Genomic DNA, 16158 nt, shown 5'->3' on the forward strand with positions numbered 1-16158 from the left:
ATCTCTGACTAACCCTGAGGCCTGAAAAACACTGCTTTGGATCAGAGTTCCTCATATTTCTAAATAGTAAAATTGCCAAGAAACAAATGAGGGGGATAAGAAAAATTATGTGGTAGATAACGTTGGAAACAATTTTATAACATGAAATGACATTAATTTTTTTAATTATTTTTAAATCACATTGTTCAAGACAATGACATTGTTCCTCGCTGGTAGTTCCTTCCTGTGCTTATTACAGCTTTACTATTTTTTCATACTAAAAGAACAACAAAATGCTATGCTGTTAGTGCTTCTGATTCTCATCAACTCATCTGAATTGGGCAAAAAGTAAACTATACAACAATCTCTAGATGGCAACTCCTATCACTAATTGATATTTAATCTTAACTTGACTCAAGAAAATTCAAGTTCCATTAGAGATGGAAATGATTCCACCACTTGCTATTGGTATTATTTTTAACAATCAGATTACCATAAATTGTATATAAGCTAAAAAATGCATACTGTGAGAAAATCCTGCTCAAATTTGTACGCTCCACCTCCAGTGGCACAAAAGACAGTGTGGAGACTTGAGAAGTTTTTATCTCTGCCCATTTGAATAAAAGCAGGCATGTCATGAGTGGGAAAGCGTATAAAGTGCAGATTGCCTTTGCGTCCACACAGAGTCAGATCCTTCAGCTCCAGGTGCACGTCCCGAATACCCGTGGACCCATAAGCCACATTGGAGGTCAGGTACTTTCGAATGCTTTTAAGACTTTCCACTTCTTCCTCTTCTTCTTCAGCAGTGATGTCTTTGGGTTCAAAATAAACCAGCTTGACCAGGGTCCCACCAATATCCAAGCCAAACCAAGGAAAAACTAAATGGGGAAGGAAAAAAAAGTCAGAACAGCTTTTTTTCTGAAAACTAAATTTACACTTATTAGATTAACAATTTATTTCATACCTTGAGGTTTCCAAGAACTATATACACAAAAAGGGTTTTGGGAGAAGAAATATGATTCTGTCTAATCTGGAAACAAATCTTAAAAAAAGAATTACGAAGATCAAGAAGAAAAATATCACAATGTTAAGCCAACACAATCCTCTTAGACAAGCCCAAACTGCACTGAGAAATATTTAAAAACAGCAAAATGACTACCCATTAACCTCAACTCTGAAAAAAAAGATTGAGAATGAAAATCTTCATCCTTGCCCTTGCCTTACAGAAATGTTGAGACTTTTCAGAGCTTTGGTTTAGTACTCAAACTAGGGCTAGAGGAAATTCCCAACCCTATGTAACATATAAGCTCCAGTGGTCAATTTCTCTCAAACCCTGATATCAACCAATCCATCAGGTTTCAATGGCCATCAGTGGAACAGGTGTTTCAAAGTTAATACCCGTTCCCCAAAAATCCATCCCAAAAAATCCATCCCAGGACTTCCCTGGCGGTCCAGTGGTTAAGACTCCTGCGCTTCCAATGCAGGGGATGCAGATTTGATCCCTGGTAGGGGAACTAGGATCCCGCATACTATGCGGAGGAGCTAAAAAAAAAAAAAAAAATCCATCCAAAAAAATAGCTTAAGGAGACTGGATCAAGATAAACTGCATTAGCTATACATGCCTTCTCCTCCCACCTTAAATCCTAGAAATGACTAAAGATATAAACTTACTGATTTTCTAAAATAATTCTGAGAAACAAGAAGTGATACCATCAGCAGAATGAGGTTGATAGAGGCAATAACTGTCCAGAACCCTGAAAAGAGAAATGCTATAAAAATTGGGAGCAGCTATGAAGGTGCGGGGAGCAGATGGGTGCTCCATCCAAGCTGTCGATGGGGTAGCTGCCATGGGGAAACAGAAGCAGGCTCTGGTGCAGTCATAGTGATATGGTGGGGAAATACACTTGGCACAACTGGACAGGCCAGACACTCCCCTCCCCCTCCTCCAAAGAGGCAAAGTCTTCACTGGGCACAGGCACTTGAGCCCAAGCATCAGTACACATCCACGTAGCTGCTGTTACCCAGAAGAAGTGGGGAGCCCCCACATCTGGCTGTATTTCCCATCTCTCCCCTACAATCCATCCTGACAGACTAGTAAACAGACACTGCACCCACTGACAGGAGAATAGCAATCCTTAAACCAGAGATGATCACTTTATAAACCAGAATCACCAAAAGGGAAAAATCAACACCACAAAACCAAGAAGTTAACATCTAAAGAAAGAGTTGCAGGAACAAAGAGGAGGCTTTAAAAGAATCATAAATATCCTCCAAGGTAAAATGAGATTTCATCCATGTAAAATGAATAAGCTATTGTAAATCAACTATACTTCAATAAAAAATTAATTTTAAAAATGAATAAGGTACCATAAAGAAAAATTAGAAATTAAGAAATGATTGCCAGCTATGGTTGTGGCTGTTAAGAATCTACACATGTGACAAAATTATATAGAACTAAATACACACATACAAGAGTTTATATAAAACTGGTTAAATCTAAACAAGGTCTGTGAACTGTATCAATGTTAATTTCCTAGTTCGGGGTTGTGGGACAAGCTTTCAAAACCAAAAAGAGCGGGGCAGGGGGTGGGGCGCAGGGTGGGGGACACCAATATACTTAACATAGGTGACTCTCAAAAACAGGCTGAGTGAAAAAAGCTTGGCACAAAAGGCTACATACTATATGAGTCCATTGTATGAAACTCTAGAAAATGCAAGCTAATCATTTCTGTATCTGATAGCAGATCACTGGCTGGGGGAGTGAGAGAGGGAAGGACTATACAGGGGCAGGAGAAAACTTTCTGTAATAACCCAAATCTTAATTGTTGGGGGCAAGAGGGGAGCTTCATGGGTGTATATATCTGTCAAAATGTATGGAACTATACACTTTAAATGGATATATTTTATTGTATGTAAATTGTATCCAATAAAGACACTTTTATAATAGAAAAAAAGGAGAAATATTTATTTCCAAAATAAAGCTCCACAGATACATTTAATAACAAAATGGGCACAGAAAAAACAAATGGAAAACAAAACTAAGAAACTCTCCCAAAACGCCTCGAGTATGAAAGAAAGGTAGATATATAGAACACAGAACCAGAAAGTCCAACATCTGTGTTATATGAGTTCTAGAAATTTTCTGGGGGAGGTAGGGGAAGACAGGAATAATTGGCTTGAAATAAAATTAATAAGAAAGGGGAGATGTATAGTCACATCCTATTGAAATTTCAGGAAATCCCTAAAAACTCCCACAGGAAAAAAGTGAATTCCTACAAAGATACATAAATCACATAAAGGTAAAATTAGACTTTTCATCAGTAACACAGATGCTAGAAGACAACAGCGCACTGGCAAAGTTATAAGGAAAACAATTTGAAACTCATATCCAGCCAAATCAGCTTTCAAATGGGAGTGCAAGAGAAAGACATTTCTACACATGAAAGAGCTCAACATTTACTATTCAAAGACCTTCTCTGAAATAATTAGTAGATGCACTCCAATATAATTTTTTAAAGCACCCAAGAAGATATGAGCTATATAAACAATGATAAGCACAGGAAGCAATACACGCTGACTTTTAGGAAAATAAGCAATCTGCAACTAAAATACTTACATGATTTCAACATAGGAAGTCGAAGAGGGAAGAGAAAGGAGAGGGAAGTCAAAGCAAGCAGCAGCTCTGTCTTGTTGGGGAACGGAAGATAAAGATTCTGATTATTTCTAAACAAGAATAAAGAAGTGATGGTTTAAATGCGTTAAAAATTTACAGGTTGGGGTTCCCTGGTGGCGCAGTAGTTAAGAATCCACCTGCCAATGCAGGGGACACAGGTTCGAGCCCTGGTCCAGGAAGATCCCACATGCTGCGGAGCAACTAAGCCCGTGCGCCACAACTACTGAGCCTGTGGTCTAGAGCCCGCGAGCCACAACTACTGAAGCCCACGTGCCTAGAGCACATGCTGTGCAACAAAAGAAGTCACCACAATGAGAAGGCCGCACACCACAATGAAGAGTAGCCCCCGCTCGCTGCCACTAGAGAAAGCCCGTGCAGCTACGAAGACTCAGCACAGCCAAAAATAAATTTAAATAAATAAATTTTTAAAAAATTTTACAGGCAACTCCAAAAAAAGAGAAAATGAACATGTGACCTTCAAACAACTAGGGGGAAAAAAATCAGTTCAAAAACAAAGAGGAGGGCTTCCCTGGTGGCGCAGTGGTTGAGAGTCCGCCTGCCGATGCAGGGGACACGGGTTCGTGCCCCGGTCTGGGAAGATCCCACATGCCGCGGAGCGGCTGGGCCCGTGAGCCATGGCCGCTGAGCCTGCGCGTCCGGAGCCTGTGCTCCGCAACGGGAGAGGCCACAGGAGTGACAGGCCCGCGTACTGGGGGAAACAAAAAAACAAAAACAAAGAGGAAAAGAAGTATAGTAAATACAAAACAAAAAATGACAGGAATGAATGCAAACATATCAGTAATCACAGACACATCAAATTTCTCTTCCAGACTGAAGAGAAAATTCAGCTATATGCTTATATAAAAAGATACATCTAGGGCTTCCCTGGTGGCACAGTGGTTGAGAGTCCGCCTGCTGACGCAGGGGACACGGGTTCGTGCCCCGGTCCGGGAAACAAGATAATACAAGTAGACTGAAGGTAAATAAACGGTAAAACACCCACAATAGAGTCCCATTATAAAGAGGAGTTGGATTCTTTAAGATGAAGACAGCATTCAGTCAAAAATGAATAAATCAAAATCTTAAGCACCTCACTGGAGACTGACAAAACGGTTGACTTACATTTAGGAAACATGATATAGTAAAAGTCAAGCCTTATGTTTCAAGAGCAATACTGCATTTATCAAGGGCTCACATTATAAGAGGTGCCCCTCCAAACAGTGATCTACCATCCCAAAGCTCGCTCACAATTACTGGGTTGGCCAAAAAGTTCGTTCAGGTTTCTGTAACAGCTTACAAAAACCCGAACGAACTTTTTGGCCAACCCAATATATATTCACTGACTAAATCGGTAAGTAGTCACTGTCACCATGCTTTACCACATTTATATAGTTGAATTTGGGTAAGCAAAACAAATGCCTGGACAATGTTACTCCACTTTATTAAGCAAATGTTAACAGAAAGCAAATACAATACTAGCAGACTGAAAAGAATTCAAACAAAAAGCATTATAAGAGGACAAAAAGAAATTATGTCATGTGCATATAAAACTATAATTGATATGATCCTGACATATGCTTCAAAAAATATTAAAAACAAGGAGAAACGGACAAATCTACAAATCAGCAGAACCTCAAATTCCAAAGAACAAAACCAAACCACATTCACTTTCCACAATACCTCAAAATAAGAAATTAATCCAACAGACACAAAGAAATAAGTCTATCCACCTGGAAATCTTCAAACTCATTTCTATTAACTCCGAAACTGAAGATGAGATCAAAACAATTTATTTTTTAATGAATGACAATGAGAACACTATATAGCAAAAGGAATAGGATGTCTATCCAAGGTGGGACTCAAAGGGAAACTTCTAGCCTTAAATGTTTATCAAATGTATTCAAAGAGAAGGAAGCCTGAATAAAAGGGAATGTCACATACAATTTGAAATGCTAGAAAAATAAAGCAGACACAAAATAAGCAGAAGGAAGTTATTAAAGATGAAAGCAAGATGTAAATGAAATTAGAAAAACATCATCATGAACAAAGCCACAAGCTGATCAGTAAAATCAAGCTTTGAAAAAGCCATTAAAACAGACAAATTTCTGGTAAGTGTATCTAAGAAAAAGAAAGATGTAACTTTTCTCAAAAAAAAAAAGATCAAAGAAGATGAACGTACACAACCAGAAACTACAAATAAGCCAATTTACAACTTTGTAACAGTGAATTTAAAATGTACACTAAACAGAGGATTAGCTAGAAAATAAAAAAGTGGCTCAAAATGAGGTAAAAAACACAAATCAAAAGCACTGAAAATTTTTAAAAAGAGGTCAAAGACCTACCACCCAAACAACAACAAAAAAGCACCAGGCCCTAATGGTTTCCAGGCAAACCATTAAGAGCTTCTAGGGCACAAAAAAGTCTAGAAAGATTCCCAAGTCATTCTAACTTCATATCAAAAGTAGAAAAGAAGTGTCTCACAAAACAAATGCAAAAATATTAAATTATTAAACAACAGAATCCAGTTGTGCAATAAAAATAATACACCATGGCCAACAGGGATTCTTTGGAACGCAAGGATGGTTTTCACAATTAAAACTCCAATTAAGGAGGTTTGCTTACATTAGTTCACTGAAGGAGAAAAACCATGATTATCTCAATACACTCCAAAAAATAAAAATTAAGAGAATTAAGCCAACAAAATAAAAAAAAAATTTTTAATAACTGGACACACCAAAAAAGAATACAAATACCAATAGCTTTTCCTATGTTACAAGCAAAATCCAGCAAGAAAATGACGTGAAAAAAATGTCATGCATAACAAAAACCGTAAAATATTTATAAATAAATCTAATACTAAATATCCATGATTGCTATTAAAGTGGTGTACTGAAAGACATAATAGTGGGAAGATATATCATGTTCCAGCAAGGAAAACTAAATACTATTGAAGTGTCAATTCTCCCCCAAATTAATCTAACTAACAATGTCAATGCAATTCTAAAAAGAACACTGTGGCTGACTCCCCAACAGCTATTCCACCTCAGTCAGAAAGAGAGCCCTGACTTTTTTTTTTTTTTTTTTTTAAACACCAACAGAAACTCCATTTCCAGTGATGAGGGACTAACTCAACCTGGTGTGAGTCATGAAGTCTGGCCCTGACTGGAAGAATAAAAAGTTTCTTCACTAATGAAATCAACAGTGCTGGATATGACTGAAGTAAGGAGATTCAATTCCTATTTACCTACTAACAGCGCCATTCTTTTAACCATCAACTTTAAGATGATGCCAACCTTGTGGAGAGCAAAGAAGAGACACAGCACTCTACCAACAAATATATCTAATCAACAGGATTGGAATCTGAAGTTTTGGACATATCTAAGACCAATGGAAGACTGTAATGCTTAAAACAAATTAAGCCTTACTCCCCTTTCCATAGATTAAAAAGTTGAAACATTAGTTTATGGCTATTATGTTTTAAATGTGCATCTATTAACAGCCAAGCACTTTACTGCATGAGTTTATTTAATGTTTACAATAACCATGCATGGTAATCACCCCACTTTACAGATTAAGAAACTTAAGTGCAGGGACTTCCCTGGTGGTCCAGGGACTAAGGCTCCGCATTCCCAATGCCGGGGGGCCCAGGTTCGATCCCTGGTCAGGGAATTAGATCCCACATACCGCAACTAAGAGTTTGCATGCCACAACTAAAGATCCCACAAGCCACAACTAAAAAAAAAAAGATCCCTCATGCCGCAACTAAGACCTGGCACAGCCAAATAAAAAAATTAATTTTTTAAAAAAAAAAGAATGAAAGAGGGCTTCCCTGGTGGCGCAGTGGTTGAGAGTCCGCCTGCCAACGCAGGGGACACGGGTTCATGCCCTGGTCCGGGAAGATCCCACATGCCGCGGAGCAGCTGGACCCGTGAGCCATGGCCGCTGAGCCTGCACGTCTGGAGCCTGTGCTCCGCAACGGGAGAGGCCACAACAGTGAGAGGCCCGCATACCGCAAAAAGAAAAAAAAAAAAGAATTAAAGAAAAAGAAACTTAAGTGCAAAAGAGCCCAAGGTCACAGTCAAGAAAAGGCAGAAGTGGGACTCAAACTCAGATTTCCTAAGTCCTTTTAAAAGTATCTTCTGGGCTTCCCTGGTGGCGCAGTGGTTGAGAGTCCGCCTGCTGATGCAGGGGACACGGGTTCGTGCCCCGGTCCAGGAAGATCCAACATGCCGTGGAGCGGCTGGGCCCGTGAGCCATGGCTGCTGAGCCTGCGCGTCCAGAGCCTGTGCTCTGCAACAGGAGAGGCCACAACAGTGAGAGGCCCGCGTACCGCAAAAAAAATAAAATAAAATAAATAAAAATAAAAGTATCTTTTAACCAGTATCTATACAAACTTAACAGCACAAAACACATATTCTTGGGTTAAATTTTTTTTAAGTAAAAGTAGTTTAATAAAATTTAACCTTAAATAAAGAGGACCAACAATATATAAGGAAAAATAAGGAGCCTAAGGCTGAAAGAGTAAATAAGCCTTATTATATCCTTTAGTAGCTTCTGGACCTTTTCGTTAATCAAACATTTACATATCCAAGATCTGAGAGACAATGAAAGACATGGGCGGTCCATTAGATGCATGCTCTCTGATAATATCTCAGGCCATACAATTCTGTTATTTCTAAACATTCAGCCTATCAAAGGGGGTTTAGATTCCTATCAATAACTGACAGACTGCCCCGTATACTATGACATGATGACTACTAGAATAAGCCTTCCAATTCTTATTCAAAATACTATGTGTGGCACTTCCCTGGTGGCGCAGTGTTAAGAATCCGCCCGCCAATAGAGGGGACACAGGTTCGAACCCTGGTCCGGGAAGATCCCACATGCCGCGGAGCAACTAAGCCTGTGCACCAAAACTACTGAGCCTGCGCTCTTACCCCGCGTGCCACAACTACTGAAGCCTGTGCTTAGCAACAAAAGAAACCACCCAATGAGAAGCCCGTGCACCACAACGAAGAGTAGCCCCCACTCGCCCCAACTAGAGAAAGCCTGCGCACAGCAACAAAGACCCAATGCAGCCAAAAATAAATAAATTAAAAAAAAAAAAAAAAAACCACTATGTGTTTCTGGCAGGAAAAGTCATGGAAAGTCAAGGAACTTTTGCTATGCCCTCACATTCCTATCTCACTAATAGAAGGCCTATTTTATCACTTGTGATTAGTGAGTCTTTCCATTAATTTTCACAGATATTTTAGTCTGTTTTCAGCCTTCAGCATATTTCCTGATATATTTCCTCTAAGGTACTCCGCCTAGACAATGTACACTTGACTTAGGACACATTTCTAGAAAGAATTTAAACTTTCCCTCACAGATTTATGTAAAATCATCAATAGCACACTGTCTCATAATAGGTCTCAACAACTGAAATGCTTTCCAATGAGAAATATATGGTTTATAAAAGTGTACTCAATTTTCCAACATTATGAATTATATCTTTACACCAGACCACATGTGGTTAAAATACTGCAAACTCAAATCCCTAGACTGGTCTAGGCAGCGATCTTTGGCCTCATATTAAAAGACAGACCTCGGGACTTCCCTGGTGGTCCAGTGGTTAAGACTCTGAGCTCCCAGTGCAGAGGGTCCGGGCTCAATCCCTGGTCAGGGAACTAGAACCCATGTGCCACAACTAAAAAGTCCGCATGCCCCAACTAAAAAGATCCTGCTCGCACGTGACACCAAAGATCCCGCGTGCTGCAACTAAGAAAGACCCAGTGCAGCCAAATAAATAAATAAATACTTTTTAAAAGACGGACCTCAATAAATATTCCCAAAATAGTTTAACTCAGGGACCAGATACTTATAAAATACTACCTACTATGAAACCAGCAGACTCAATAATAAATTTTACATCCAAGAAATATAAAGAGGGCTTCCCTGGTGGCGCAGTGGTTAAGGATTCGCCTGTCAATGCAGGGGACACAGGTGTGATCCCTGGTCCTGGAAGATCCCACATGCCGCGGAGCAACTAAGCCCATGTGCTACAGCTACTGAGCCCACGTGCTGCAACTACTGAAGCCTGCACGCCTAATGCCCATGTTCCGCAACAAGAGAAGCCACCACAGTGAGAATCCCACGCACCGCAATGAAAGAGTAGCCCCCACTCACCGCAACTAGAGAAAGCCCGCGCACAGCAACAAAGACCAAACACAGCCATAAATAAATAAATAAAATTTATTTTTTAAGAAAAGAAATATAAACATACAAAACTTAATATGCTACTAAAAACTGCAAGATAGCTTTCACTTTCAGAAAGCAAACTTTAAGCCATTATAAAGGGTTTTCATATCCTAGTCCACCTTGCTGACAAAAATTGAAAAAGAATATTAACTGAGAAAGAACAGTGCCTGAAGATAAAGATACCACAAATTATGAACCTGAAAAGCGCTCCCAAGGTTATAAATTTAAGCCCAAGGAACCTCACTGCTCTTTTAATTAACCAGACAAAATAGCTATTCTGCTATATGACTGCCTGATAAGGTATTCTCAAACAACCTACAGGCTATTATCTTGGTCCTTATCTCTCTTTTTAACATGTGTTTAAGCAAAATATTTTTAATACCATACATCCCCCTTGCTAATGGTCTCCTCAGATATACAGAAGGCAGTGATGCCAACACTCAACAGTCATACTATCTAAATGCACAATTCATACATGAGCCCCTAAAATAACATACTTAATTTTACAAGCTGCATAATATTATTTTTAGGTTATGCTTAATGCTTTATATTCATTATTCATCAAAGAAGAGGAGCGGTGTTTACTTTTATTTCATTTAGGTTTAAAGTTGATAAAACAATACGTTAAAAGCACCCTCTCCTATTCTGTCCCTCAAAAATGGGCTACAAAGCAATAGAAATCTAACTTTTTTCTTGAGGTCCCAGTGGGCGGCCCTTCCTAATTCCCTAACTGAAGATGAAACACTGCACCTGATAAAAGGCAACCTCCCAGCACCAGTTCCATTCTGGCAACACTGATGCTGCCCCAAATACCAAGGAAAAGCTAACTATTTTCTAGATTAGTATTATCAAACTACAAACAAAAGCTTTATTTTCTAGACTAATGGAGGTTAAGGAAATTCCATGATTGGCATGAGTCCAAAATCAGCATGTCCCCAAGCTTTCCCTGGAGCACTAAAATATGCTTGGGAGTCACCTTCAAAGATCCAGCTCATCCCCTGGCACTGCCATGAAGCACTGTGATCCCAGAGTTCCCACACCTCCTGTACATCTGGGGCCCTAGATTAAAATGTATGTTCTCTTGTTACATGTTACATGCATGTAATGTTCTCGTTACGTTTGTAAAAACTGTACATTTTACTGTATGTAATAATGCCTCAATAAAATTTTAAAAATTAAAACACGTTTTTAGACCCCTCTGCAGATCTGAGGGTTTTTTTTTTTAATCACTCAGAAGAGTGATTCCACGTGAGAACCACTACTCTGAACTACATCACATGTACCTTCCAAGATGTGGAAAGTCAAGAAACACCGGGTCTGAAGTCAGACACCTAGAATCAAAACACAGTTCCATTACTAACTCACTACATGCCCTTGGAGAAAGAGAATATTTCCCTAAGCCTGTTGCCTAATCTGGAAGCTGGGTATAACAAACACCCACCTCAGAGGATAACTGCAAGACTTAAATGTTTATAAAGTATTTGGCACAGTGTCTAACATGAACACGCAAGCATCATCGTTACCATCATTTTAAACAAATCTTTATTTGGTATTTCTCTCAGACCTATGAGACGTACTCCAGCTAATCTAAAACTTTCGAAGAACTTCTTAGACACACATGCCTAGCCTCATCCCTAATGACTATGATGTGTTAAGTCTGAGGTGGGGACAGGTTTGGGAATCACACTGCTCTAGGGAACATGTGTGGCAGAACATGACTATTATCAGGGCCCACAATTCCTAAGATAAACTGAACAGCTCCTTCTAGTTTCCGATGACAACTAGTCTCCTACCTTAAGATAAGTAGTGTAATATCAGAATGAGGTTTTCTAACAAAAGAAAGGTGGCACCAACCCAACTCTCCTAATAAAAAATACAAAGATTAAATCTTTATTGAATTCCCTCAAAGTTAAGACCAAAGTATATTCTTTGGTCAATACACAATCAATACACTGCCTCTCCAACAGGTATACCCCTGGACAGTACAGAAAGAACAAATGGAAAGAAAACAATACCTTATTTATTTCTCTAGTTCTCATTATCTAAGAGATAGCTTTTCATGACTTTTATAAGGACTAATGAGTTTATTAAAGCTCTTAGAAGAGTACATGAAAAAAAATTTTTAAGAGTGCCTGACTGGTGGCAAACACCAAAATTACAATACTTAGAATCTTCATGGCCAGTGGTCACAAAGAGCTGGCTACATGGCTGTGATTCTTTTTGCTGAATCTCTGGAATTTACATCCATCTCTAATGAGGCAGTACAAAACCACGAAGGAACTAATGTTTTGCATTGCTTAAAAATCAGGTGCTTCTCAAAACAGGAACCAGGCTCTAAAAACGGTATAGGTTGAGAGCAGATCATCTCTTTTCCAATTCTCTTTCAAGAACATAGGAAAAGACAAAAGAATTAAAACTCTCAAACTTTTCACAGCAAAATAGGGGTGTATTTAATCATCCAAATCATATAAAAGTAAAGCAACTGGGTTGTTGGGCTGAGGTAGACTATCCAATAAAGACCTCACACCCGGGGGGGTAGGGGTGGGGGTTGTGATGAATTGGGCGATTGGGATTGACATGTATACACTGATGTGTATAAAACTGATGACCAATAAGGACCTGCTGTATAAAAAAATAAAGTAAAAAATAATCATTTTTTAAAAAACGACCTCACACTCATCCTGCCACTTTCTCACTCTCATAATCTACATTTAAAACAAGCTGATTTCCTGAAATAGGAATCTGGCAACGACAAGAAAAAATATATATAGCCACATGTAAAATGTTATTATATCGTAAAACTCATATTAGAGTATCAAGACAGTGGATACTTTCAAGAGTTCCAATGGCTGTTTGAAGGAGGACCCAAACTGAAGACCTGTAAAGAGAAGAAAATATCTGGACTAGATCACAATGCAGAAAATAAAACCTGATAATAAAACCGATTCTCTGGGAAGAGCATGTGCAACCGCCAAGGCGAGAAGTCGTTTTCCCTCAAAAGAGAAAGGCTTAATGCCCAGAGTGCTACAGTACTGAATCGTGAGTATCAGCAAAGAGATGGAAAGAAAATAGAGGCGATAATCTGGGTGAGACTAGACCCCAATTCGCATGGGAAGAAAAGCAGACAAAGCTTAGTATACACAACACGGAATCCAGTTTTAGGCTTGCAGCAACTCAACCATTTTCCTTGAGCCCAAAATCTCCAGGTAAAAAGGATGCAACGTCTTGCTCTCTGGAAATCCACGGAAGACAGACACTGGGGATTCAAACGACTTGAGGGGGGAGGGGAGGTGGTGAAAATGGGTCAAAAGAAGTCTTCCCGAGGAAAAAAATAATGCGATTCTCGGCCGAAGAATGCACAAGGAACTAAGAACCGGGAGGGAGAAAAGGTCCTGGGTACGGACGCTACACTCGGACAACCGAGAAGCAGACGCGCGAGGCCGGACGGGGCCGAACACGCAGCCTCCGGCGTTGGGGGACCCGAGGCCTCCAGCCAGATGTCAGCCCAGCAGCAACCTGGAACCACCGAGCGGGGGCACTGTCTCCGCGCGGGAAAAACGGCGACCGGGCCGGAAGGGGGCAGGGCGAAACGCGAGGGCGCCCCGCCGGGCACTTACGCGGCCGCTTCTTCCTGAGGCTTTCGACGCGCTGACGGGAGGCCGACGTAGCGCCGCTGTAAGAGCCGGGCCGGTCCCGCCTTACGCCCTCCGCCGAAGCCGAGGCCCCGACGGCGGGAACCGACGCGCTGTTCGCCCGGCGCCGCAGTGGCTCCCGCCGCCGCCCATCGGGGCCGCCGGGCGCCGGCTCCCGGACCGACGAGGCGGAGGTGGCGGCGACCCCCCAGTGGCGCTCCATGGGCGCGCCGAGCCGGCCCGCTCCCATCCGCAGGAGGAACAGCTGCCCACCGAGCCAGCCCCCAACGCCAGTGCCCTCGTCGCCTCCTCCGCGGCAATCCAGCCAGAGCAGAAGAACACCCTCGGCAGGCCGCCTCTTCCGTTGCGCCAACACGCAGCAAGCCAATCCAAACAAGCTGGGGGCGGCCCGAAGGCCTCTTGTCCAATCGGCTGCCTAATTCGAGGCGGATCGACCGCGCCTCCGCCCAATGAAAGACTCGGGGCGGGGCGGAGGACGGCAAGGGAGGGGATCCGGGCTGGGCAAAGGAGAAGGCGGTGTTGCTGAGCACAGAGTGATGGCGGCGCCGCCCAATAGACGCGTTGGTGGAGGGGTCTGCGCCCCCTTCCACCGGGGTGCACAGGTAGGCGCTCCAGGCCCCAGAACTCTCCCGGGAGCCGCCTCGCGCCCCCGAGCCCCGCCGTGCTGCTGCGTCTCGTCATCTCCCGGCTTGCGCCCTTCTCCAGCCCAGCGGTGTGCCGCAGGGTCTGGTCGCCAGTCGTTGGCAAACAGAAGGGCTTGAACCGCGGCTGAATTTAGCCTTTGTCCCTCGACCTGATTCCACTGCGGCCGTCAAGGCCACCAGTCCTCCGCGCTCTGTTTGACCGCCACCCCCTTCCCCAGCAGTGCCGCTGGCGTGTTTAGGCTAAGCCCCCTTCATTCCTCCTGCGTTAGAGAGAGATGTTCCCAGTACGAGAACTAATGAAAGGACTGGGGTTGGTCTCCATGGCAACTGGAAGAAAGAGGTGGGTTATAAATCCTTTGCCACCCTCCTGTAGTGAAGGAGGGGGGTGTGGGAGCCAGGAAGTAGGGTTGGCTCTTGGAAGGAGAGTCTGGATCCCCTTTCTTTGTGGTGCAGTGGAGGACATAGAAGGATTTGGTGGCCGCCTCAGGGCCTGGGTTGTTGGGGATTTGGTCTGATTGGTTTTTTGTTTTTTAAATCATTTTATCACCTTCTTTTTGGGGGTGAGAACATGGTCACCTCCAGCCCTGAGATACTGACCAAAGGTCCATCCAAGCGTCTCTTCTCCCATAGGCTGCCCATGCCTGGAATGACCCATGGCTCTGTACCCGCAAGGCACTCCCTCATTCTATCAAGTTGAACGGGACTGTGGGTTTATCTTGCTAGCAAATTATTTCATAAGTGCCTCCCCTGAGAGACTGTAATGCCCCTTATGTTCTTCATCTTTCCTGTAATGACTGCTAGTAGCAGGCTGAACAAGAAATATAAGCTGCTCTCTTGCTTATTGAATAGAATTGCCATGCTCACTCAAGACTAGCTGCCTGGGACTTCCCTGGTGGCACAGTGGTTAGGAATCCACCTGCCAATGCAGGGCACACAGGTTCGATGCCTGGTCCAGGAAGATGCCACATGTCGTGGAGCAACTCAGCCTGTGCGCCACAACTACTGAGCCTGCGCTCTAGAGCCCGCGAGCCACAACTAGTGAAGCCCACACACCTAGAGCCCATGCTCCACAACAAGAGAAGCCACCGCACTGAGAAGCCTGCACACTGCAACGAAGAGTAGCCCCCTCTCAGCGCAACTAGAGAAAGCCCGTGCGCAGGAACCGTAGGATTAACTCTGGAAACCCTATTTCCTAACTCTGGAAATTCCGTCTCCTGCAGGAAGCCACCCCAGAGGGATCCTACAAAAACCAAGAAAACGTATAGCTACTCTTCTAAATCTCAGTGCCCAGCATTGCCTACGTTTCTGCCTCCCCCAGCAACAACAACAAAAAAAAACGGTTCTCCTTGACCTGAGGAAACTTCCATCCAGGTCTGTGAGCTGCAATAGATCATCCTGAAGAATCAAGAATCATCATCACCTGAGACTGCCAAGACGGATCCCAACATCAAAACAACACTTGAGGGCTTCCCTGGTGACGCAGTGGTTGAGAGTCTGCCTGCCTGATGCAGGGGATACAGGTTCGTGCCCCGGTCTGGGAAGATCCCACGTGCCGCGGAGCGGCTGGGCCCGTGAGCCATGGCCACTGAGCCTGCGCGTCCGGAGCCTGTGCCCCACAACGGGAGAGGCCACAACAGTGAGAGGCCCGCGTACCGCAAAAAAAAAAAACAAAACACTTGAAGTGTGTGTACCTTTTCTTTCTTTACTGTGTATAGTGTCTTTTATCTTTTTTAAATTTATTTATTTATTTTTGACTCCGTTGGGTCTTCGTTGCTGCACGCAGGCTTTCTCTAGTTGTGGCAAGCGGGGTCTACTCTTCGTCGCAGTGCACGGGCTTCTCAGTGCGGTGGCTTCTCTTGTTGCAGAGCACAGGCTCTAGGTGCGCGGGCTTCAGGAGTTGTGGCTCGCGGGCTCTAGAGCGCAGGCTCAGTAGTTGTGGCACACGGGCTTAGTTGCTCCACGGCATATG

At 42.8% G+C, this 16158-nt stretch overlaps 1 protein-coding gene across 1 annotated transcript in view; it reads right to left on the minus strand.

The window, feature by feature from the left end:
• The window catches only part of PANK2 (pantothenate kinase 2), a 33052-nt gene extending 17910 nt beyond the window's left edge, over positions 1–15142 (minus strand). The window contains 3 exon segments of the mRNA XM_024743272.1: positions 505–857; positions 13510–13818; positions 13821–15142. Of these exon segments, the coding sequence (XP_024599040.1) occupies positions 505–857; positions 13510–13818; positions 13821–14226 (1068 nt within the window). The 5' untranslated portion in view covers positions 14227–15142.
• Between the last annotated feature and the right edge of the window lie 1016 nt (positions 15143–16158).

This window comes from Neophocaena asiaeorientalis, unplaced genomic scaffold (assembly GCF_003031525.2).
Source record: "Neophocaena asiaeorientalis asiaeorientalis breed wild unplaced genomic scaffold, Neophocaena_asiaeorientalis_V1.1 scaffold82, whole genome shotgun sequence".
Lineage (NCBI taxonomy): Eukaryota > Metazoa > Chordata > Mammalia > Artiodactyla > Phocoenidae > Neophocaena > Neophocaena asiaeorientalis.